Source organism: Mustela lutreola, chromosome 10 (genome assembly GCF_030435805.1).
Source record: "Mustela lutreola isolate mMusLut2 chromosome 10, mMusLut2.pri, whole genome shotgun sequence".
NCBI classification, from domain to species: Eukaryota; Metazoa; Chordata; class Mammalia; order Carnivora; family Mustelidae; genus Mustela; species Mustela lutreola.
The window spans coordinates 65,011,071-65,037,644 of record NC_081299.1 but is presented as its reverse complement, the minus strand read 5'-3'; the positions used below and the strand labels follow the sequence as shown (position 1 = coordinate 65,037,644).

Sequence of the window (26,574 nt, the reverse complement as noted above, 5' to 3'; positions counted from 1 at the left end):
AGAAGAGCCAAAGGGAATTTCATCTAAAGATGTTGTGTATCATACACATCTGATCACAGTAACAAAGACTGAACCCAGTTTCCCCGTTAATCATTCTATAAGCAGATATATAAGTAAATCTTATTGATCTTCCCAGCTCTGACCATTTATCATCAAATTTAAATGGTTGAGATAAAGGTAAACCACCACTTACAGTTTCTTTGAAGGAGGAGTTCAGCCAGCGATTATTTACTACATTCTGTATGGAAGTGGGTGGGTTTTCTAAATCTTCAAAGGAATCCATTAATATAAAATCCAGAACAACATCATAAAAATTTAGGTTTTTCACCTGCATTAAATTATAAGTTAAAACACAAATTACTGTTACATAGAGTGGAAATAAAATCTGAACCAGTGCTTCACACTTTATAATAGCAGGGTGTTTATAGTTGACTCAGATTATATCCCTGACGAGAAAAGGGGAAAAGAGACAAATATGAAAATACCCCACCACCAGAAACTATAATTCATATAACAGCTCTTCCTTCCTAGATGTCTTCAGGTGAAATTAATCTCTCCTTCACTGCATCCTAGGAGTCCTTTGTCCGTGCTTTGATTATGGTATCTGCCAAGTTCTAGCTACTTTGTTCTACAGCTCCTAGGATATCTGCCTGCCCTCCCCACCACATCGTGAGCCTCTTGCTCTTTCACTCAGCCATGCATACCATGTTGTACTACATGCTGTATCAGGTGCTCACACTTCTACTGCAACCAAATGAGACGCTTAGAATTTAGTGGGAAAACAAACAGGAACAGATAATATCACAAACACACAATTATAAACTGTGATAAACCCAGTAAAGGCAAAAGGACAGGGGACTATGAGAGCTTACGATAGAGAGTCTAATCTAGACTAGATGTCAGAGAGGGCTTTTTTTTAGTGACAGAGGCATCCCAGGTATGGAAATACTTGTCAAAGTGTTTCAGGTAAGAAGGAACATAGTGGTGTTGAGTTAAAGAAAACCATCGACAGTGTGCTGTGGCACGCTAGAGCAGAGGGCACGGGGGTAAGTGGTTGGACACAACCAGGAAGGGCTAGATCCCTGTTCATAATTTTGGATTTTAACCAGTATTTTGGAGGGGCAGTGGTAGAGGGGAGGTGGATGATCAGATCTGCCTTTTTTTAAAGACTGTTTGGCAGCAGTGTAGAGACTGGAATGGAGAGGAGAGAGCGGAGGAGTCGCGGGGAATCTGGCAATGCAAAGACTCTGAAGTAGTCCGGGGAGAAAGAGCAGTTGCTTAGGCACAATGTTTAGGATTAGAAAGAACGGCAAGATTAGAAAGAAGATGAAGAAACTAAAAAACTGACAAAATTTAGACATAAACATGATATGGTAGGCAAAGACCAGGAGGTGTAAAGGGTGAATCCCAGGGTTCTGGCCTGCACAACTGACTAGTTACCAATCCCTGCACCAAGTGAGGGAACACCAAAAAAAGAAAGATTATGTCTTTCTGTCTTTGTACCAACTATTTTCTTTACCTAGAAAGCCTTGAAGCCCCTTGCAAATTCATTCTTTAAGCTTATGGTACAACAAAATGTTCCAGGCTCATTATATACTTCCCCTATCCTGGTGCTGACATCAGCCATTTTTCCAAGAAGTCCTAGATTCCTTTTAGTGAACAGTGTTACTTAGAAGCCAAGCTCCGTGTGCTAGGAGTAATTTCTTTTGAGGTGCTGCTGCTCCTAGACCCTCGGTGAACAGAACTAAGAAGTCCACATATGCTTCTAAATATGCAAACCTTTATATTTATTTCTACATCTTTATACACACACAGAGTAAACTACAAATTGACCCGGACAGCTCCTACTCCAATCTTAAGCTTTTTATATCTTCCCTCCCTGAGAGTGAGAAACCTGGCTCCCATTAGTCTCAATAAATTTAATTATTTGTTTAATCCTGTGTAGCAAATCCTCTGGCCCCTCTACGCTGTCTGTTGTCCCATTCAAAATCATCCCCGCACAGGCCACCACTCACTCTGCTAGGGCCTTCTTACTGATGAAGGAAGAAAGAAGGAACTAGGAAAGGAGGGATTGGAGGGAGGGAGGAAGGAAAGAAGGAAGGACAGATGGACGGACAGGCTTAAAAAACAATCGTTTTCAACTATCATCCCTAAGTACAAAGACTGTGGTTGCTATTGTTTATGACTGCCATAACCACTACCACATAATTGGTTTTACTGTCATTTAACAGGCAAGGAAACAGTGGCCTCAGATTATATAAATATTATATGTACATAACTAATGTTATGGAATGAATACTACAAAAAATTGAAACTTACTCCTCTAGCAGCAAGTTCCATTTCAGTACTATCCCAGTGATCAGTCTGCTCTAAAAAATAGATCATTTCATCAAAAACATCTTCAAACTTCTTTGGATTCTGCAGAAGAAAACAAACTTTAATCCTCAACTCAACTTTATAACAGGGCTCAAGCCTACCAAGTAAATGAGTTACTCTTCAAGTATGTTTGTTAGCTCTTTATTCTATTAAGTAACAAATTAAAATACATTTTCAAGGTATGACATATTCACTTGGTCTGATATTTTGTTGTTCCAACATTGGGCAGAACCCGAGACTAAGAACATTAGTAAAATGTCAAAAGCAAAATGTCATAATCAAATATGTATGTATGCCTATTTAAGTCAGTCCTTCAGATGAAAACTTGCTGACAACAGATACTATGTGATGGTTTTGATGCAATTCCATTCCTCTCAGAGGAAGCTAGGTGAAATCTGTTACAGGAAGGTCAAGAAAGCAACATAAGATACACACTGGGAATTACAAGTACTTAAGATCACCTTATGTTTATTTTGCACCTTAAAAAAAATTGTGCTTTCCCACTTATCATTTAATTAGTGATCATAAATCCTCTGACATAGTACACCATAAATATAATTCTATGATACAAATGAGGTAATTGAGGTTCAAAAGGATTGGGTCAGAAAACCAGGTGTTCAAATGGCTCAAGGAAGGCCTGTTTTACCTGATTTTTTCTCAACATCTGGGCACACCCTACATAAAGGGAAGTGGTTCCTTACAGTCTTAATGAAATTCTTGTGATCGCTCTACCTCATTCAGTCCCATGAATAAGAGTAAGAGGCAGCTCTTGTATTTCCAGATTTCTGAGATCTCCACTATTTCCTGGAACCTCACTGAATAGGATTTGAGGGAGGTAAGTGAAGAGGTATTAAAAATAAGAATGGTGGTTGTAGTATCAGATCTAATAATAATCCCCACATGACATTCACAGACTTTACAGCAAACTGAGAATAATGTATGAGGAACAACTTGACCAAAATAGTGTAGAATTCATACATAGAAACTAAATCAACCGAAGTAGAAGTCAGTGCTCTTTGGGTAATTTACTTTTTATATGTGAACCTTTGCAACAATCTACAAAAACTTTTTCTCCTGTTAAAAATTCAATGTGTTGGGCGCCTGGGTGGCTCAGTGGTTTAAGCCGCTGCCTTCGGTTCAGGTCATGATCTCAGGGTCCTGGGATTGGGTCCCGCATCGGGCTCTCTGCTCGGCAGAGAGCCTGCTTCCCTCTCTCTTTCTCTGCCTGCCTCTCCATCTACTTGTGATTTCTGTCAAATAAATAAATAAAATCTTAAAAAAAAAAAAATTCAATGTGTTGTAATATAATGTATGGTAATCTCCAGTAAACAACAGTAAAAAACTTGCCAACAAAGCAAGTTTACCTTCCGTGCCTTCACAATTAATGCTGATAAAATTTTCCTTCCACTCTCAGCAAGGAATATCCTGTTGGCTGTTTCCGAAAGTATTACCTGAAAAAATATCCAACCCCAAAGAAAAAAGGAACCTATAATTAATCTGAATGGACATTTGACTGTACAGCACATCTACACATAAATGACCCTAATACAGTCAATGCACTGCATATGGCACTATTTCTGCAGGTAGACCACAGAGGAAAGTTGTAATTTACTAACGCAAAAGGAGCTCTAGGAACCTATAATCAAAAAAGATTAAAGGGAAATAAGTATGAATTTAACTTCTGTTCAATTTAATATTAGAAAATCCAAAATAAATGTTATATAGTCCCCAAAATATAGAAAAATAAAGATGATCTTTTTGTTAAGTGATCTTATTTCATTTTAGGAAATCAGTGATTTTAGAAGTGATTCAAATACAAAACAATCCAGAAAGCATACTAATTGCTAATAAGAGGATTTTTATTTTAAGCAGTCATTTGTACCCATCTCCAGCATCAGAATACCCTGTTTGATGAAGTATGGTAGACCTGGGAAGCCATGGCAGAGGACAAAGACAAATGAAGACAAATAAAATGAAAGGAAATAGCAGGCAGGAAAAATAAACTTAGATTTTATACTTGCCATTAAAAATAAGGATAATAAAGAGCAAGGAGTTGTCCTGTTTATAGTCAGCTGGACTCTATAGCATGAGGGTGGGGATGAGTGGCTAGGTGAAGTCACTTAATGTTAAACAAAATACCTGAAAAGCCTGTCGAATACAGTGAAGTTTGGCAAGAAAATCACTGTCTCCGAGGCACTCCAACATTTCAGTTCTATGTAATAAACAGGGAAGACAATTGTTAAACTGCATTCAAGATCAAGCCCACTACAAATTTGGACTCAAGTAAGGCTTAACCTCAGGACCTTAATATAAAACACATGTCTTTTCAATAATGACAAAAATGTAAAAAAAAATTTTGAGCCTAAAAGAAACTTCCCCCCCATTCTCATAAACATCTTTAATAAAATATTACACAAGCATAGCAGCAGTACCTTAATATTTTTTCATAAACAAAAGCAAAACTGAAATGGTACCTAAGCACTCTTGAGTAAATTTTCCCTTCTTCAACTAAATGCATGGCTTCTTCATAGAAAGGGCAGTGGCAGAGAGACTCTAGACTGTAGGCATGCCGTCCTTCCCTGTGTTCTGCAAGCTAAGAATACAGTGGGTTACAACAGATGACACTGACAGAAGAAGAAAAACTATAAAAGATAGAAAACAGGATTTGCTAACATCAAAACATACTCAATTTGATTAAACCATAAAAATCACTCTAAGGGGCGCCTGGGTGGCTCAGTGGGTTAAAGCCTCTGCCTTCGGCTCAGGTCATGATCCCAGGGTCCTGGGATTGAGTCCCGGATCGGGCTCCTTGCTCAGCAGGGAGCCTGCTTGCCTCTCCGCCTCTTTTTTAAAGATTTTATTTATTTGACAGACAGAGATCACAAGTAGGCAGAGAGGCAGGCAGAAAGAGAGGGAGGAAGCAGGCTCCCCGCTGAGCAGAGAGCCCGATGTGGGGCTCGATCCCAGGACCCTGGGATCATGACCCGAGCCGAAGGCAGAGGCTTAACCCTCTGAGCCACCCAGGCGCCCCAATAAATAAATAAAATCTTAAAAAAAAAATCACTCTAAGATTTTAGAGCTAGTGAACTCTAACTGCACTTTGTTTCAAAATTCAGTTGTAAAAACGAGTAAACCTTTATAACAAGCATTTGAATTCAACAGTTTAAATCCACAGGCTACACATCCTTTTAAGCGTACAATTCAGAGGTTTTTTTTAGCATATTTGCTGGGTTTTGCAATTAGCACCACCTTTTAGTTTCAGAATATTTTTACCACCCCAACAGGAATCCCCTTACCCATCATCAGTCACGATCATGATCTTCTGGTCCTGAGACTGAGCCCTGCATCTGGTCCAGGCTCAGTGCTCAGTCTGCCTGTCTCTCTTGCTCCCCCTCTGCTCCAGCTCCCCACCTCCCCAACATGGGGACTGATCTTCCAACCTTGAGATCATGACCTGAGCCAAAAACCAAGAGTTGATGCTTAACCAACTAAGGCACCCAAGTGCCCTACTGCCAAACTATTTGGCAAAGAGGCTACACTATGTTCCACTCCCATTAGCGATGTATAACGATAAAGGTTTTTCACACCCTCAGCAATAATCATTATATACTTTTAAAGACTTATTTGAGAGAGAGAGAGAGAGAGCCCAAGTGCACAAGCAGGGGAAGAGGCAGACTCCCTGCTGAGCAAGGAACCCAACAGGGCTCAATCCCAGGACCCTGAGATCATCACTTTGCCAACAGATGCCCCTATTATTATCCATTTTTTACATTATAGCCACTCTAGCAGGTGTGAAGTGGTTAGTTTCACTAATGACAACAATATTGAACATCTTTCATCTCCTTACTGGCCTCTACATATCTTCTTTAGAAAAATGTTTATTCAAATCCTTTGCCCATTTTTAAATGGGTTATTTGTCCATTTATTGTTGAGTTGTAACATTCATTATATATTCTGGATATGTGTCTTTATAAGACACATGATTTACAAATATTTCTCACAATCTATTGTTTTTTCATTTTCTTGTTGGTGTCCTTTGAACCATAAAAGTTTTTATTTTTGATAAATTCCAATTAATCATTTTTTCCCTTTTCTGCCTTAACATTTACTCCCTGTTTATGCAGAACATCAAGGGCAGCCAGAGGTGAGGGCTCAGGGACTTCTGTGGGTTTTCCTGAACATATACACAATCCTGCATATGCCTGTGGCCTTCTAGATTCCCAGGAATATGTTGGAATTTTTCAAGGCCCCCTGTTAAAATCTATTGCTCAATTTTTCCCTTTAAGTTGTTTGGTCGGCCTCTTATTAGTCCTCACTGGTATCACCACCTCAGGTCGTTATAATGTTAAACATTTGCCACTGATTATTTTCAACAAAGGCCATATGAACTTTCCTTTGGAGCAAGTGCCAAATCAGGTCAAATAAAGATTAAGTCCTGAGAATGGAACTTCGCAGGGAGCTGCCATATAGGTCAAAATAGAATTTTGTGAAACTCCAAAATCATTAAGTTTCTTTTAGTGGTTGCCAGGCCTCGTTTTTGCAGTTACCTCTGTTGTAAGATTGTTAGTTTTCAAGACTGTGGAAGAGAGGGGGATGGAAATAGATCAAGTTAAAAATCCACAAAGTTCACTGCTCTTACAGAGATTCAGCCATTTTTCTTGAAATAAAAAGCTCCATCAATTTCAGAAATAAGTCTTTCATTAATTTTCAGAGTTCTTAAAATTTTGCTTTTGACAATTCTTCCCAGTGTTTTCATTACTTTCGTGGAGGAGATTTTTACTCTGTTACTCTACTATTCTAGATGTATTTCTTCCATGCTGTAGTTCTGGCACTTCCCCAGCGCTGTGCTAAATGGGTTAACTTGATAATATGACTTAGTCTTTACAACAATTCATAAAGTAGATACTGTTATTATCCCCATTTTACAGGTAGAGAAGCAGAGATTCAGATTAGCAGGAATTTGCCCCAAGTCCCAAAACCAAATGACTGATTTTTAAACCCAGGCATTAATTCCAGAGCTTATACTTTTAAATATCAAATTACACTCTCCTATTAGCCTTCTCCAAAAACCCGAGAGAAAAGAAGTTTAAGCATCAGAAATATTTAAGATAGTATAAATACAGCCATTATATCAGAGGCAAAAAAAAGTAAACAGAAATGATAATATCTGATATGAATATTCTCTGTTTTAGTATCTCCCCTCACGTTTTAAGGGAAACATATTATGCTAAAGGTAATGTGCTTCTGAGGTTTCTGAGTTTTTTAAAAAAACTAATATGTTTTAAAATAACTTAAAAATTCTTTAGATATTAAATAGTTTAAAGTTTTGTACCACTATCAAAAAAAATAGGATTTATGTTCACCGGCCAATAGGGAAAAATCCTAAGGAGGAAAAAGTGACTCCAACTAAACTTTCTACCTAAAATAATTTATACTAATAAGAAATGAATAAATTCAACAATGAGAGATTCCAGAGTCAAGCCCTGGTTTATTGGTCTACCTTGCTTATTGCTGGTTTCACTGAAATGATCATTTAAGAGAGCATGCACACGGGACGCCTGGGTGGCTCAGTTGGTTGGACGACTGCCTTCAGCTCAGGTCATGATCCTGGAGTCCTGGGATCGAGTCCCGCATCAGGCTCCCAGCTCCATGGGGAGTCTGCTTCTCTCTCTGACCTTCTCCTCGTTCATGCTCTCTCTCACTGTCTCTCTCTCAAGTAAATAAATAAAATCTTTTAAAAAAAAAAAAAAAAGAGAGCATGCACACACATGTGTGTTTGGAGGGGAGGTGGGAAGAGAGACAATCTTGAAACAGACTCCCTGCTGAGCACAGAGCAGAGCCAGATTGGGGGGTGGAGGCGGCTCCGTCCCACAAACCATGAGATCATCACCTGAGCCAAAATCCAAAATCAAGAGCCCACCCAGGTGCCTCTGAATAAGTCTTTTAAAAATAAGCTTACAGCTGTGAAAATACATCATACTGAAGATGTGTTACTAGCATTATCATCAACTCTTCTTAAAAGACAATGATAACTCAGAGACATTTATTTAAATTATTAATTTCTTAAGAGCAAAAAACAAACTACTAACATGATGTCTTAAACCTCATTTTAGACTATATCGTATAGGAAGAATTTTTTGAGAAAACTGCCAAAAACCCATTTAAAAGTTTTAGAAAAAGATTAACATTTCACTATAGCTGTTTTTTTTTTAAAGATTTTATTCATTTATTTGACAGACAGAGATTACAAGTAGGCAGAGAGGAAGGCAGAGGCGTGTGTGGGGGAAGCAGGCTCCCTGCTGAGCAGAGAGCCCAATGCGGGGCTCGATTCCAGGACCCCGGGATCATGACCTGAGCCGAAGGCAGAGGCTTTAACCCACTGAGCAACCCAGGTGCCCCTGAGATGTTATTTTTGAAGCAGAGGTCAGTAAAACAGTTTAATTCCTGCATATGGAAACATGTTACCATGAAAAAGGGTTTGGGGTGGTTTCTGATATTTTTGTTTTTTGTGTTTTTTTGTTTGTTTGTTTTGTTTTTTTTTGCTAGCTGAAACTTGAAATGTCCTTTATTTCTAAATTATTCCTCCCCCAAAGGGCACTTCTCAAAACCAGATTTTAATATTTTCAAAAAGAAAAGTACTATTATATTGGTTTAGAGAAAGCATCATTCTACTTCATTAGTTATCTCCCATGGTTCACAAGTACCATAAAAATGACCATGTAAGAAATCAAATTAAGTCATTAACAGCAGCAACAATAAAACAGACAAAATACATAAAACCCACAAATGAAGCAATGTGCAAAAAAAAATGTTTTATTAGCTGCAGATTTCCAACATCTTAAATTACTTGTCTCTTACTCTCCATGAGGTAGAGGAGGGACATGGTTGGGTCTTATCTTCCTTGGCAAGCAATGACTTTGCTGAATGTGAAGTAATATTTTTTAAAAGCCTTACTATTTTTCAAGGCTCTGAACAACCATGAAAGATATGTCCAAAGTCCCAAAATAGGATCATGAAATAGGCTAAGTTCCATTTTAACATGGACTTTTTTTTACATGTTTACATTTTCCTTTGAAACCCACCTCCTCAAATTGTAAATAGGACTTACAGTTAAAGAAAGCAGGCTGACAATATTCCCTTATCTCACTAAAAGAAAAGAAATTATAAAGGAAATAAATCCTCAATAACCACCCTCCAAAATGGCCCTCAATGACTCTCTCTTTCTGGTACTCATGCCTCGTCCTACACTGAAGAGCGCCAACCTGTGTAATCAATAGCATACTACAGAAATAATGAGTGTGAATTCTGAGACTAGGTCATCAATAGTCACTGCATTGCTCTCACTCTTCTTGTATCACTTCCTCTGGGGGAAGCCCAGGTACCATGTTGTGATAACACTAAAGCAGTCCTACAGAGAAGTCCATGTGGTAAGCAACTTAGGTCTTCCAACAACAGGTAGCACCAACATGCTTTAAGTGAGCTGTCTTGGGAAGAGATTCTCCAGCTCCAGTCAAACCTTCATATGACTATAGCCCCGGCCAATATACTTGATCACAACTTCACAAAAAAACACCAAGCCCAACCACCCTCTTAAGCCACGTCCAAATTCCTGACCTTCAAAAATGATGATATAATAAATGTTTTTTTTTTAATATTTTATTTATTTATTTGACAGAGAGAGGTGACAAGCAGGCAGAGAGGCAGGCAGAGAGAGGAGGTAGCAGGCTCCCTGCTGAGCAGAGAGCCCGATTTGGGGCTCGATCCCAGGACCCTGGGACCATGACCCGAGCCGAAGACAGTGGCTCAACCCACTGAGCCACCCAGGCGTCCCATAAATGTTTTTTTTTTAAAAGATTTTATTTATTTATTTGACAGACAGAGATCACAAGTAGGCAGAGAGGCAGGCAGAGAGGAAGGGAAGCAGACTCCCCACTGAGCAGAGAGCCTGATGTGGGGCTCGATCTCAGGACCCTGGGATCATGACCTGAGCCAAAGGCAGAGGCTTTAACCCACTAAGCCAGCCAGGCGCCCCGATGATATAATAAATGTTAACTATTGTTTTTGAATGGGAAAATAGCTTTGTTTGGGGGACTGGGCATGTGTCCAGTCTCACAATTTTGCAACTGCTTCCTGGTGCCAGTGGCTTAGCTGACCTTGAGCACGTTAAAGCACGTGGTTTGCTCAAGGGCCAACACTTGATTGTGACTACATCACTGATCTTAACGTCTCTAAGGAAGTAGGACACGTATACAGAAATATTCTTACTGTACTTCTCAAAGCAGTTGAACTTCTGGATGTTGTGAAGGTAGTCTTGGCCGATGACAACAGTCCCCAGCATCTTCATCTTGGTTACAACACCAAACAAGATCTTGCCAATAAAGGGGCATTTCTTGTCACTACAGATGCCTTCAATGGCCTCCCTGGCCATCCTGAGGCCCAGACAAACATTCTTGCGGGAGCGGGAGCTTCTCCTTGCTAATTTCTCCAAGCAAGACTCCCTTATTTTGAAAGATGGTCAGCTGCTTTTGGTAGGCTAGCTTAGACCAAGAGACACTCCCTACCTAATATATGCAGGTTCAGAATTAAATACCAAAACAAAGGGTTCCCTGAATTAGCCATTAGGACTGAATTCTCATTTCCAAAAAACTATCCTATAAAATTTGAACTTTAAAAAAATAACCTCCAAAACACTCAAGGCTTCATTAGAGGCCAGTGTGGGGCTCCCAGGATTTAGAAGGCTCTAACTACTAGATTAATGCTAAAATATATGCCCTCTGCCCAACTTAATCCCCAGGAAATCAAGGACACCCAGGATTAACCCCCCAGTTAGGGCACAGAATCCTGCTATCCAGGACATGCCCCTGAGGGCCTGGGGGTTCCTCACAGCTTTAGCCCTAGCCCCAAGTCCACACCTGAGTTTTATTTTTGTCTTAAGACAGTAAGTTCTGGGTAATTATTATACAATAACGGATAACTAATATAATAGTGGAAACAATACAACAGCAAAAGAAAGACACACAAATTTCCAGAAACTAGAAAACAAATGAAAGAGTGTGGAGAGATGTAAATGATGAGGAAACCCATAGTCCTGTTAAAATATACTTAACAGGCGATATAGTCAAGAGAGAGACATTTGCTAAGCAGAGTCTCAAAGACACCAGGCTTGGAGTAGGCAGGTATGTGACAGGAGTGAAGAAGAGGGATTAAAAATGGGAAGTTAGGGGCGCCTGGGTGGCTCAGTGGGTTAAGCTTCTGCCTTCAGCTCAGGTCATGATTTCAGGGTCTTGGGATCGAGCCCCACATCAGGTTCTCTACTCAGCAAGGAGCCTGCTTCCTCCTCTCTCTCTGCCTGCCTCTCTGCCTATTTGTGATCTCTCTGTCAAATAAATAAATAAAATCTTTAAAAAAAAAATGAAAGGTTAAATGAAAGTCTGTGTCCAAACAACTATAGTGGTCCCACATTCTAATTCCTGCTCTTTCCCTTTCATCCCTGAACAGGAGGATAGCTTATAGAAAAAACAAATTCTCAACCAGATAACATTTCCCTTTAAAAATTATCCTCAGGGTACCCAGGTGGCTTGGTCAGTTAAGCGACAGACTCTTGATTTCAGCTCAGGTCTGTCATGATCATCATGATCATTAGTATTTTGAGTGGGGGGATTGAGCCCCACATTGGACTTTGCATTCTGGGTGTGGAGCCTGCCTGGGATTCTCTCTCTCTTTCTGTCCCTTCTCCCTCCACCAAATAAGGCCTTTTTCATTCTTTATGGAGCTGTACCCTGCCTACTAGGCTATTTCCAGATCACTATCCTAAAGAAAAGCCTATCAATCAACAGACCTCAAAGAAATAAACCAAGTATAGTTAGTCTCCTGTTCATGGGAAAGACATGCAAACCCATGCACTCTATCTAAGAATATTAACTAGTCTAGTCACCAATTAAGCTTTCGAATTTGAAAAGGAAACCATCAGTACAAGAATGAGAGCCCAAAATAGACAAAACTGACCCCAGAGGAAGGAAATAATTCAGGAAATAGAAATATTAAATATTAAATGGCAGATACAGCTCTCCCATTTCAGATTATTATCATTATAAATATTTATCCTTGTCATTTTGCATATTATAATTAGTATATTATTTTGGATTGTTATCAACAAGTGCTATCAAGTCAGAGGTGGGTATTGAAAGCTTTTCACGGGATGCCTGGGTGGCTTAATCAGTTGAGTGCCAGACTCTTGGTTTTGCTATGATTATAATCTCGGGGTTATGGGATCAAGCCCCACATCTGGCTCCAAGCTAAGTGGGGAGTCTGCTTGAGATTCTCTCTTCCCCTCCCCCACCCCATGCTATTGCACTTGCACTCTCTCTCAAATAAATAAATTTTGAGGAGTCAAGATGGCGGAGAAGTAGCAGGCTGAGACTACTTCAGCTAGCCAGAGATCAGCTAGATAGCTTATCTAAAGATTGCAAACACCTGAAAATCCATCGGCTGATCGAAGAGAAGAAGAACAGCAATTCTGGAAACAGAAAAACAACCACTTTCTGAAAGGTAGGACCTGCGGAGAAGTGAATCCAAAGCGATGGGAAGATAGACCGGGGCGGGGGCGGCTCCCGGCAAGCGGTGGAGCAACAGCGCACAAAATCAGGACTTTTAAAAGTCTGTTCCGCTGAGGGACATCGCTCCAGAGGCTAAATCGGGGCGACGCCCACACGGGGTCAGCGTGGCCTCAGGTCCCGCAGGATCACAGAAGGATCGGGGGTGTCTGAGTGTCGCAGAGCTTGCGGGTATTGGAAAGGGAAAGCCGGCTACAGAGAAAGAACCAACAGTAAGCTCACAGCTCGGTGTTACCTTGAACCGGTCGCAGGTTCGGTGAGCTCAGAGCGTGGCTGGAGGTCAGGCAGATGGGAGTAACTGGCGCTGTTCTCTGAGGGCGCACTGAGGAGTGGGGCCCTGGGCTCTCGGATCCTCTGGGCCGGAGACCAGGAGGCCGCCATTTGTATTCCCGTCCTCCGGAACTCTACGGAAAGCGCTCAGGGAACAAAACCTCCTGAAAGCAAACCGGAGCGGATTACTCACCCCGGCCCCGGATAAGGGCGATGCAATTCCGTCTGGGGCAAAGACACTTGAGAATCACTACAACAGGCCCATCCCCCAGAAGATCAACAAGAAATCCAGCCGAGACCAAGTTCACCTACCAAGGAGTGCGGTTTCAATACCAAGGAGAGCAGCAGAATTCCAGAGGAGGAGAAAGCAAAGCACGAAACTCATGGCTTTTTCCTTGTGATTTTTTTTAGTATTGCAGTTAATTTAATTTTTTTCTTTTTCATTTTTTTTTTTTCTCGCCTTCTGGTAAATTTTTTTTTAACTTTTACCTTTTTCTTTTTTAACGATTTTTAACTAGTTTATCCAATATATATATTTTTTCCTTTTTACATTTTTCTTATTTGTTTTCTTTCTTTTAATTCTTTTCTTTTTTTTTCTTTCTTCCTTTTTGAACCTCTTTTTATCCCCTTTCTCCCCACTCACAATTTGGGATCTCTTCTAATTTGGTTAAAGCATATTTTCCTGGGGTTGTTGCCACCCTTTTAGTATTTTACTTGCTCCTTCATATACTCTTATCTGGACAAAATGACAAGACGGAAAAATTCAACACAAAAAAAAGAACAAGAGGCAGTACCGAAGGCTAGGGACCTAATCAATACAGACATTGGTAATATGTCAGATCTAGAGTTCAGAATGACAATTCTCAAGGTTCTAGCCGGGCTCGAAAAAGGCATGGAAGATATTAGAGAAACCCTCTTGGGAGATATAAAAGCCCTTTCTGGAGAAATAAAAGAACTAAAATCTAACCAAGTTGAAATAAAAAAAGATATTAATGAGGTGCAATAAAAAAATGGAGGCTCTCACTGCTAGGATAAATGAGGCAGAAGAAAGAATTAGTGATATAGAAGACCAAATGACAGAGAATAAAGAAGCTGAGGAAAAGAGGGACAAACAGCTACTGGGCCACGAGGGGAGAATTCGAGAGATAAGTGATACCATAAGACGAAACAACATTAGAATAACTGGGATTCCAGAAGAAGAAGAAAGAGAGAGGGGAGCAGAAGGTATATTGGAGAGAATTATTGGGGACAATTTCCCCAATATGGCAAAGGGAACGAGCATCAAAATTCAGGAGGTTCAGAGAATGCCCCTTAAAATCAATAAGAATAGGCCCACACCCCGTCACCTAATAGTAAAATTTACAAGTCTCAGTGACAAAGAGAAAATCCTGAAAGCAGCCCGGGAAAAGAAGTCTGTAACATACAATGGTAAAAATATTAGATTGGCAGCTGACTTATCCACAGAGACCTGGCAGGCCAGAAGAGCTGGCATGATATTTTCAGAGCACTAAACGAGAAAAACATGCAGCCAAGAATACTATATCCAGCTAGGCTATCATTGAGAATAGGAGAGATTAAAAGCTTCCAGGATAAACAAAAACTGAAAGAATTTGCAAACACCAAACCGGCTCTACAGGAAATCTTGAAAGGGGTCCTCTAAGCAAAGAGAGAGCCTACAAGTGGTAGATCAGAAAGGGACAGAGACCATATACAGTAACAGTCACCTTACAGGCAATACAATGGCACTAAATTCATATCTCTCAATAGTTACCCTGAATGTGAATGGGCTAAATGCCCCTGTCAAAAGACACAGGGTATCAGAATGGATAAAAAAACAAAACCCATCTATATGTTGCCTCCAAGAAACTCATTTTAAGCCCGAAGACACCTCCAGATTTAAAGTGAGGGGGTGGAAAAGAATTTACCATGCTAATGGACATCAGAAGAAAGCAGGAGTGGCAATCCTTATATCAGATCAATTAGATTTTGAGCCAAAGACTATAATAAGAGATGAGGAAGGAGACTATATCATACTCAAAGGGTCTGTCCAACAAGAAGATTTAACAATTTTAAATATCTATGCCCCCAACGTGGGAGCAGCCAACTATATCAACCAATTAATAAGAAAATCAAAGAAACACATCAACAATAATACAATAATAGTAGGGGACATTAATACTCCCCTCACTGAAATGGACAGATCATCCAAGCAAAAGATCAGCAAGGAAATAAAGGCCTTAAACGACACACTGGACCAGATGGACATCACAGATATATTCAGAACATTTCATCCCAAAGCAACAGAATACACATTCTTCTCTAGTGCACATGGAACATTCTCCAGAATAGATCACATCCTCGGTCCTAAATCAGGACTCAACCGGTATCAAAAGATTGGGATCATTCCCTGCATATTTTCAGACCACAATGCTCTAAAGCTAGAACTCAACCACAAAAGGAAGTTTGGAAAGGACCCAAATACATGGAGACTAAACAGCATCCTTCTAAAGAATGAATGGGTCAACCGGGAAATTAAAGAAGAATTGAGAAAAATCATGGAAACAAATGATAATGAAAATACAACGGTTCAAAAATCTGTGGGACACAACAAAGGCAGTCCTGAGAAGAAAATATATAGCGGTACAAGCCTTTCTCAAGAAACAAGAAAGGTCTCAGGTACACAACCTAACCCTACACCTAAAAGAGCTGGAGAAAGAACAAGAAAGAAACCCTGAGCCCAGCAGGAGAAGAGAAATCATAAAGATCAGAGCAGAAATCAATGAAATAGAAACCAAAAGAACAATAGAACAAATCAACGAAACTAGGAGCTGGTTCTTTGAAAGAATTAATAAAATTGATAAACCCCTGGCCCGACTTATCAAAAAGAAGAGAGAAAGGACCCAAATAAATAAAATCATGAATGAAAGAGGAGAGATCACAACTAACACCAAAGAAATACAAACTATTATAAGAACATACTATGAGCAACTCTATGCCAATAAATTTGACAATCTGGAAGAAATGGATGCATTCCTAGAAACATATAAACTACCACAACTGAACCAGGAAGAAATAGAAAGCCTGAACAGACCCATAACCAGTAAGGAGATTGAAACAGTCATTAAAAATCCCCAAACAAACAAAAGCCCAGGGCCAGACGGCTTCCCGGGGGAATTCTACCAAACATTTAAAGAAGAACTAATTCCTATTCTCCTGAAACTGTTCCAAAAAATAGAAATGGAAGGAAAACTTCCAAACTCATTTTATGAGGCCAGCATCACCTTGATCCCAAAACCAGACAAGGATCCCACCAAAAAAGAGAACTATAGACCAATATCCTTGATGAACACAGATGCGAAAATACTCAACAAAATACTAGCCAATAGGATTCAACAGTACATTAAAAAGATTATTCACCACGACCAAGTGGGATTTATTCCAGGGCTGCAAGGTTGGTTCAACATCCGCAAATCAGTCAATGTGAAACAACACATCAATAAAAGAAAGAACAAGAACCATATGATACTCTCAATAGATGCTGAAAAAGCATTTGACAAAGTACAGCATCCCTTCCTGATCAAAACTCTTCAAAGTGTAGGGATAGAGGGCACATACCTCAATATCATCAAAGCCATCTATGAAAAACCCACCGCAAATATCATTCTCAATGGAGAAAAACTGAAAGCTTTTCCGCTAAGGTCAGGAACACGGCAGGGATGTCCATTATCACCACTGCTATTCAACATCGTACTAGAGGTCCTAGCCTCAGCAATCAGACAACAAAAGGAAATTAAAGGCATCCAAATCGGCAAAGAAGAAGTCAAATTATCACTCTTCGCAGATGATATGATACTATATGTGGAAAACCCAAAAGACTCCACTCCAATACTGCTAGAACTTATACAGGAATTCAGTAAAGTGTCAGGATATAAAATCAATGCACAGAAATCAGTTGCATTTCTCTACACCAACAGCAAGACAGAAGAAAGAGATATTAAGGAGTCAATCCCATTTACAATTGCATCCAAAACCATAAGATACCTAGGAATAAACCTAACCAAAGAGACACAGAATCTATACTCAGAAAACTATAAAGTACTCATGAAAGAAATTGAGGAAGACACAAAGAAATGGAAAAATGTTCCATGCTCCTGGATTGGAAGAATAAATATTGTGAAAATGTCTATGCTACCTAAAGCAATCTACACATTTAATGCAATTCCTATCAAAGTACCATCCATCTTTTTCAAAGAAATGGAACAAATAATTCTAAAATTTATATGGAACCAGAAAAGACCTCGAATAGCCAAAGGGATATTGAAAAAGAAAGCCAACGTTGGTGGCATCACAATTCCGGACTTCAAGCTCTATTACAAAGCTGTCATCATCAAGACAGCATGGTACTGGCACAAAAACAGACACATAGATCAATGGAACAGAATAGAGAGCCCAGAAATAGACCCTCAAATCTATGGTCAACTAATCTTCGACAAAGCAGGAAAGAATGTCCAATGGAAAAAAGACAGCCTTTTCAATAAATGGTGCTGGGAAAATTGGACAGCCACATGCAGAAAAATGAAATTGGACCATTTCCTTACACCACACACAAAAATAGACTCAAAATGGATGAAGGACCTCAATGTACGAAAGGAATCCATCAAAATCCTTGAGGAGAACACGGGCAGCAACCTCTTCGACCTCTGCCGCAGCAACATCTTCCTAGGAACAACGCAAAAGGCAAGGGAAGCAAGGGAAAAAATGAACTACTGGGATTTCATCAAGATCAAAAGCTTTTGCACAGCAAAGGAAACAGTTAACAAAATCAAAAGACAACTGACAGAATGGGAGAAGATATTTGCAAACGACATATCAGATAAAGGACTAGTGTCCAGAATCTATAAAGAACTTAGCAAACTCAACACCCAAAGAACAAATAATCCAATCAAGAAATGGGCAGAAGACATGAACAGACATTTCTGCAAAGAAGACATCCAGATGGCGAACAGACACATGAAAAAGTGCTCCATATCACTCGGCATCAGGGAAATACAAATCAAAACCACAATGAGATATCACCTCACACCAGTCAGAATGGCTAAAATCAACAAGTCAGGAAATGACAGATGCTGGCGAGGATGCGGAGAAAGGGGAACCCTCCTACACTGTTGGTGGGAATGCAAGCTGGTGCAGCCACTCTGGAAAACAGCATGGAGGTTCCTCAAAATGTTGAAAATAGAACTGCCCTATGACCCAGCAATTGCACTATTGGGTATTTACCCTAAAGATACAAATGTAGTGATCCAAAGGGACACATGCACCCGAATGTTTATAGCAGCAATGTCCACAATAGCCAAACTATGGAAAGAACCTAGATGTCCATCAACAGATGAATGGATCAAGAAGATGTGGTATATATACACAATGGAATACTATGCAGCCATCAAAGGAAATGAAATCTTGCCATTTGCAACAACATGGATGGAACTAGAGCGTATCATGCTTAGCGAAATAAGTCAAGCAGAGAAAGACAACTATCATATGATCTCCCTGATATGAGGAAGTGGTGATGCAACATGGAGGCTTAAGTGGGTAGAAGAATAAATAAAACAAGATGGGATTGGGAGGGAGACAAACCATAAGTGACTCTTAATCTCACAAAACAAACTGAGGGTTGCTGGGGGGAGGGGGTTTGGGAGAAGGGGGTGGGATTATGGACAGTGGGGAGGGTATGTGCTTTGGTGAGTGCTGTGAAGTGTGTAAACCTGGTGATTCACAGACCTGTACCCCTGGGGATAAAAATATGTTTATAAAAAATAAAAGATTTAAAAATAAATAAATAAATAAATAAATTTTGTTAAAAAATGAAGATCAGAAAAAATAAAAAAATTTTTTCAAGCTTCCATTTACTGGAAGTAACATTTTCTCCTTTTTTTTTTTTTTTTTTTTTTTAAAGGGAGCGAAAATCTGAAGCCAAATCCATGCACAGTGCAGACGCCAATGGGGGTCCAATCTCATGACCCTGAGATCATGACCTGAGCCTAAATCAAGAGTTGAACACTTAGGCCTGGATGCCTGGTAAGTGTCTGCCTTCTACTCAGGTCATGATCTCAGGATCCTGGGATTGAACCCTTATCAAGCCCCCTGCTCAGTGTGAAGTCATCTTCCTTTCCCTCTGCCACTCCAGCTTGCTCATGCATGCACATGCATGCTCGCTCTCTCTCAAACAAATAACTAAAATCTTAAAAAAAAAAAAAAAGTCTGACACTTAACAAACTGAGCCACCCAGGTGCCCCCTAATATTTTCTATTCAAAGAGCACCCTATAATTTATATATTAAACACACACACATGCTGCAGAGTGTTAATTCTAAGAAAAACTGAATCCACAGCTAAAAATTACTCTTCGCAGTATTAGTTTCTACCTATTAAATGACAATCTCTTTAACAGATGGGAGAGCTAGAAGCACTAACTGCAGCAGTATCCTAACATTTAAAAGACCTTTCAGAACTTGAAAATACTATGCTAAGTGAAAGGATATCAAAACCAAAAGGTTACATATTGTATGATTCTATTTATATGAAATGTACAGAATAGGCAAATCCATAGAGACACAGAGGTAGATCAGTACTAGGGTGGAGGGGGGACAAGAGAGAACAGAGTGTGATTACTAATAGGTCGGGGTTTCTTCTTGGGGTGATAAAAATGTTCTGGAAGTAGAAATGTGTTCTTGGTAACACAGCTAAAAAAGTGTACACTTTTAAAAAGTGAATTTTATAGCATGTGAGCTATTTCTCAGTAAAGCTATTATTTAAAAAAGACTTTTCAGAGAAAAGAGACTGTAGTTCCAAACCAATGTTTGGCAAAGCTTATATAGGAAAATCTTGTTAATCACTTTCACAAATGACGGACCTGGCTTAGAAAAAAGCCTATGCCAGGATTTCTTTAATCTAAATAGGGAAGAAATCTTTCTGGTAATTCTGAGTAAATCTTTCAAATCTTCACAAATTGTTTAACTTCCCAAGGAGTTCAGATCTTATTTTCTTAATAGCTTTCTTCATTAAAATAGTTTTGCCTACTTTAAGTATCTGGCATATAATAAATGCAATTAAAAATAATTTAACAAACATTTCTTAGAAAAGAACTTATTTTGGAACATTCACATTCCAAGATCATACATTTATACCCTAGAAGCATTCCTAAGATGTTTCTCAAATACTGAGTCCTTCTTGTGGTTTTCATGTATTTTGTTTTCCATAAAGAGTCTTTTTATCAAACCTCTGTAACTTAAACAACAAAGTAAGTATAATGAACACTTGTCAAAATATTTTTTAAAGTTGCATATTATAAAGAAACTGGAGCAATTAGGTATATATCATCCCTCACAGCAGGAAAATGCAAAGTGAGTAGCAATTCTTACAAGTCATCTAGGACACAAGTATCTACAGAACAGAAAGATAAAAAAGTATTTGACAAAATAGAACATCCTTTTATGTTAAAAACTCTCAAATATGGCACAGAAAAAATGTACCTCAATACAATAAAGGCCATATATGACAAGTCATAGTTAGTATCATACTCAACAATGAAAGACTGAAAGCTTTTCCCCTAAGACCAAAATAAGAGTGCCCATTCTCACCACTCCTATTCAACATAGCACTGAAGTTCTAGCCAGAGCTATCGGGCAAGACAAGGAAAAAAAGGCATCCAAATTGGAATGAAAAAAGTAAAACTGTCTCTGTCTGCACATGATTTGATCATATATACAAAGAATCTTAAAAGACCACCAAAAAACTGATAGAACATAAACAAATCTGGTAAAGTTGCAGGAAACAAAAGCAATGTATAAAAATTAGTTGCATTTCTATATACTTACAACAATCAATCAGAAAGAGAAATTAAGAGGAACATGGCAGAGTAAGAAGATCCTAAGCTCATTTCAACCCAGGGATACAAGTAAATAATACTCACATCAGTGTAAATAACCTGAAAACTGACTGAAGACTGGGTGAACAAGCTCTCCAAAGCTAAATGTGCAGAAGGGGCCATATCACAGTGGGTAGGAAGAACAGAGGTGTGGTGAGGAGCTAAATGGACCCATAGGGCTGTTCAAGAGATGTAAGGACACCACCAGTGCAGAGAGGGAAGAGAAAAAGACCCTTATACCAAGGACCTGAGCCACCTGAACCTTCAGAGTAAGACAACCAGAGGCTTTGATCCAAATTTTACAAGTTCTTACAATTGGTGGAGCTTAACACCTAGAACTTCAAAAATCAGCAAAAATCTGGTTCTGTATGAGCCAGAGTGACAGGAAACTGAGTCCCCACTCTTAAAGAGACACCACAACAAAGAGCCCCACTGAGATACAGCATAGAAGCCGCAATTTGAAAAATTCCAGGAGGGAGATTTGTTTACTAATGTCAGAGTATGCGCTGGCGGGACAGGGATCTTTGGGAGAATTCTCCAGGAACAAAGGAGCTGGCGAACACAATTTCCCTTCCCTACCCAACCTAGATACACAGACACCTCCAATAATCAGTGAAACACTAATATTTGACAAATAACTTGTTAACAGTTCACCCTGCCCCAGTGGTCTCCTGCAGACACACCCTCTTCAATGAGGCCTTCCTCCAAGTCTCCTCTTATGGCAGACCTGCACAAACCTTGCTAACACACCACCCCTGCCCCTGATTTCTCCTGTGGTCCTATCCCCTTCAAAACACACTTGAATGGAGCCCATCCAAATTGATCCAGTAAGCCTTGCAGTCTGCAAGCAGTCCTGACAGGGGCAACACTCCAAAGTGATTCCAGCCCTGGGGAGAAGGAAAAATAACTACATACAACAGTCCAAATGTGGCTCCAGCAGTGGAGTCTGGGGACAGATACCATGTCTGACCGCAGGAACTGCCCCAAAGTGAAAGCTTTTTGGGGCAAAGGGAAAGTACCCTGCAGTTTGGTGCTACTGCATCTCTGACATATGCATGGTCTGACTCAACTCAAGCCCAAGGCAGCCCCAAACTGGCCCACTAAAAACACAGGGACCACCCCCTGCCCACAGCAGGCAAAGAGAGCCACTTCAGACAACTGAACTGAAGGCAACAGTGGCTCAGCCACATAAGCAGGGCACATACAACACACATAGGAGACACACCTGAAGCAGGTTCTAGTGAACAGGGGACACTGTACTGTAGGACATTGGACCTCTTTTTCATAAGCTTCCTATTTTTTTTTAAGATTTTATTTATTTTATTTGACAGACAGAGATTACAAGTAGGCAGAGAGGCAGGCAGAGAGAGAGGGGAGGAAGCAGGCTCCCTGCTGAGCAAAGAGCCCGATGCGGGGCTCGATCCCAGGACCCTGGGATCATGACCTGAGCCGAACGCAGAGGCTTTAACCCACTGAGCCACCCAGATGCCCCAAGCTTACTATTTTTAAGGGCAAAAGAGAAAGCTGACTTAGATATAAAAATATATGCAGAGAATTAGACAAAATGAGGACACAGAGGAATATATTCCAAATGAAAGAACAAGACAAAATCACAGCAAGTGAGCTAAACAAAATGGAGGTAAGTAATATGCCTGAAAGAGAATTTAAAATAATGGCCATAAAGATACTCACTGGACTTGAAAAAGAATGGAGGACCTCACTGAGACCCTCAACAAAGAGAAAACAAAACAAAACCAAAAATCAGAGATGAAGAACTAAGTAACTGATACTAAAAATATAGCAAATGGAATAAATACTAGACTAGAGGAAGCAGAAGAACAAATTAATGACCTGGAAGACAGAATAATGGAAAGCCATCAAGCTGAATAGGAGAGAAAAAATAATAAAAATAAATGAAAATAGACAAGGGAAACTTGGCAACACCATAAAGCATAGTAACATTTACATTATAAGGATCCCAGACAGAGAAAGAAAAAAGGGGGCAGACAATGCATAAATGTGTTTGAAGAAATAATAGCTGAAAACTTCCTGAATCTGGGGAAGGAAACAAACATCCAGATCCAGGAGGCACAGAGAGCCCCAATAAGATCTTCTCAAGGAGGCCCAAACCAAGATACACAATAATTAAAATGGCAAAAACTAGAGATAAAGACAAAAAAAAAAAAAAAAAAAACTAGAGATAAAGAGATAATTTTTAAAGCAGCAAAAGGAAATGAAAGTTATATACAAGGGAAACCCCATTAGACTATCAGCTGATTTTTCACCAGAAACTCTGCATGCCAGAGGGAGTACCATGATATATTCAAAGTGCTGAAGGAAAAAAAAAGAAAAAAGAAAAAAACCTGGAACCAAGAATAATCTATCCAGTAAGGCTATCATTCAGAATAGGAGATAAAGAGTTCCCGGACAAACAAAAGTTAAAAGAATTCATAACCATAACTCAGCCATACAAGACATGTTAAAGGGGACTCTTTGAGTGGAAAGACCATATGCAGGAATAAGAAAAGTAGGGGCGTCTGGGTGGCTCAGTGGGTTAAAGCCTCTGCCTTCGGCTTGGGTTATGATCTCAGGGTCCTGGGATCGAGCCCCCCTGCATCAGGCTCTCTGCTTAGCAAGGAGCCTGCTTCTTCCTCTCTCTCTCTGCCTGCCTCTCTGCCTACTTGTGATCTGTCAAATAAATAAAATCTTAAAAAAAAAAAAAAAAAAAAGACAAGAAAAGAAAAGAAAAGCAGGGAACACATAAACAGTAAAAATAAATATGCCTATAAAAACCAGTCAAGGGACTCGCAAAATAAAAGGATATAACCTATGATATAACCCTATGCCTAAAATGCTGGGGAAAGAGAAGAATGGGTTCAAACTTTAGTGACCATCAACTTAATATAGACTACTATATGCATAAGATGTGATTACAAAACTAACAGTAACTACAAATCAAAAACCAGAAATACATAAGCAAAAAAATAGAGAATAGAATCCAAGTATATCACTACATAAAAGCAGCAATCCATGAGAGAAAAGAGGAAAAGAAGAAAGGAACAGAGAAGTACTACCAAAACAACCATAAAATAAGTAACAAAATGGCAGTAAGTACATACTTATGCAGGCTGACAAGATGGATAAAAAAAAGCAAGACCCATCTATATGCTGCCTATAAGAGACTCATTTCAGACCAAAAAATACATTCAGGTTGAAAGTGAATGGATGTAGGAGCTATTTATCATGCAAAGTGCAGTGGGAAAAAACCAGGCAAGCAATACTTCCACTGGACAAAACTGACTCTATTTTTTTTAGAGTAAGTTCTAAGCCCAAAGAGGGGTTTGAACTCATGACCCTGGAATCAAGAATCATATGCTCTACTGATTAAGCCAGTCAGGTACCCCAGAAGAAATGGACTTTAAAAGAATTATTTATTTATTTTATTATTTTTTTAATATGTTTTTAAGATTTTATTTATTTATTTATTTGACAGAGAAATCACAAGTAGGCAGAGAGGCAGGCAGAGAGAGGGGGAAGCAGGCTCCCCACTGAGCAGAGAGCCCAATGCGGGTCTCAATCACAGCACCCTGGGTTTGTGACCTGAGCCTAAGGCAGAGGCTTTAACCCACTGAGCCACCCAGGTGCCCTAAAATAATTATTTATTTATTTTAGAGAGAGAGAGAGAGAGAGAGAGAGCACGCATGAGCAGAAGGGGAAGAGGGAGAGGGAATGAGAATCTCAAATGGACTCTGTGCTGAGCATGGGAGCCAAGAGGGAGTTTTAATTTCATGATCCTGAGATCAGGACCTGAGGCAAAACCAAGAGTCAAATGCTTAACTGACTGTGCTACCCAAGCACCCCAACGAAATAGACTTTAAAACAAAGATTGTTAGGGCGCCTGGGTGGCTCAGTGGGTTAAGCCGCTGCCTTCGGCTCAGGTCATGATCTCAGGGTCCTGGGATCGAGTCCCACATCGGGCTCTCTGCTCAGCGGGGAGCCTGCTTCTCTCTCTCTCTCTCTCTCTCTCTCTGCCTGCCTCTCTGTCTACTTGTGATCCCTCTCTGTCAAATAAATAAATAAATAAATCTTTAAAAATAAATAAATAAAACAAAGATTGTTAGAAGAAAAAAAGAAAGACACTATATAATCATGAAGGGAACAACTCAAAAAGAAGATAAAACAATAGTAAATTTTTATGCACCCAACATGGGAGCACCCAGATATAAAAAGCAGCTAATAACAAACATAAATGAAGTGATCAATAGTAATACAATAATAGTAGGAAACTTTAACACTCCACTTACATCAATGGATAGATGATCCAAAAAGTAAACAAGGAAACAGTGACTTTCAACAACACATTGGAAAAGATGGATCTAACAGATATATTCAGAATGTTCCATCCTAAAACAGAAGAATGTATATTCTTTCCAAGTACACATGAACATTCTCCAGAACAGATCACCTATTAGGTCACAAAATAAGCCTGTTTCAACAAATTTTAAAAAATCAGTCATAACATACATTTTTTCCAACCACAATGTTCTGAAACTAGAAATCAACAATAAGAAAAAGATCTAGGAAGGGGCACCTGGGTGGCTCAGTGGGTTAAGCCTCTGCCTTTGGCTCAGGTCATGATCTCGGGGTCCTGGGACAGAGACCCGCATCGGCCTCTCTGCTCAGCAGGGAGGCTGCTTCCCCCTCTCTCTTTGCCCGCTGCTCTTCCTATTTGTGATCTCTCTCTTGCTGTCAAATAAATAAAAGCTTTTTTAAAAAATCTAGAAAAAAAATGAAAGAAAGAAAAAATGCAGAAGTAACACAAATATACACAGAGGTAAAGTAACATACTACTAAACAATGAATGGGTCAACTAAGACACCAAAGACGAAATCAAAAATTATATGGAGACAAATGAAAATGAAAACAAAATGGTCCAAATGTACAGAATTGTTGAATCACTATATTGTATATCTGAAACTAATATAAATTTTAGAAAAAGAGAGGGAGAAATTAACAACCCCATTTAGAAAGTAATAAAAAGAACAAAATACTTAGGAATAAATTTAACCAAGGAGGGGCGCTGGGTGGCTTAATTAGCATCTGCCTTCACCTTGAATCATGATCCCAGTGTCCTGGGAGCCACTCACTCCTTGCTCAGTGGGGAGCCTGCTTCTCCCTCTCCCTCTGTTGCTCCCCCTGCTTGTGCTCTGTCAAATAAATAAATACAATCTTTTAAAAAAATTTAACCAAGGAGGTGAAAATCTGTACACTGAAAACTTTGATGAAGAAACTAAAGTGAATAAATAAGTGAAAGTATCTTGTCACTTGAAGTTAAATTATCTTCATGTTCATGGATCTAAAGATTTAATATCGTTAAAATCCATAAAACCAT

At 39.4% G+C, this 26,574-nt stretch overlaps 1 protein-coding gene and 1 pseudogene across 3 annotated transcripts in view; both read right to left on the bottom strand.

Moving 5' to 3' along the window:
* The window catches only part of MIGA1 (mitoguardin 1), a 105,721-nt gene that overhangs the window by 10,218 nt on the left and 68,929 nt on the right, over positions 1 to 26,574 (bottom strand). For all 3 annotated transcript variants that reach the window (XM_059135450.1, XM_059135451.1, XM_059135452.1), the window contains exons 9-13: positions 4,851 to 4,969; positions 4,516 to 4,588; positions 3,741 to 3,827; positions 2,320 to 2,418; positions 194 to 328 (exon numbers count right to left, since the gene is read on the bottom strand). In XM_059135450.1, coding sequence (XP_058991433.1) covers positions 194 to 328; positions 2,320 to 2,418; positions 3,741 to 3,827; positions 4,516 to 4,588; positions 4,851 to 4,969 — 513 coding nt within the window. The remainder of the gene's footprint in view (positions 1 to 193; positions 329 to 2,319; positions 2,419 to 3,740; positions 3,828 to 4,515; positions 4,589 to 4,850; positions 4,970 to 26,574) is intronic.
* On the bottom strand, positions 5,525 to 21,305 carry LOC131809829 (small ribosomal subunit protein uS17-like; annotated as a pseudogene).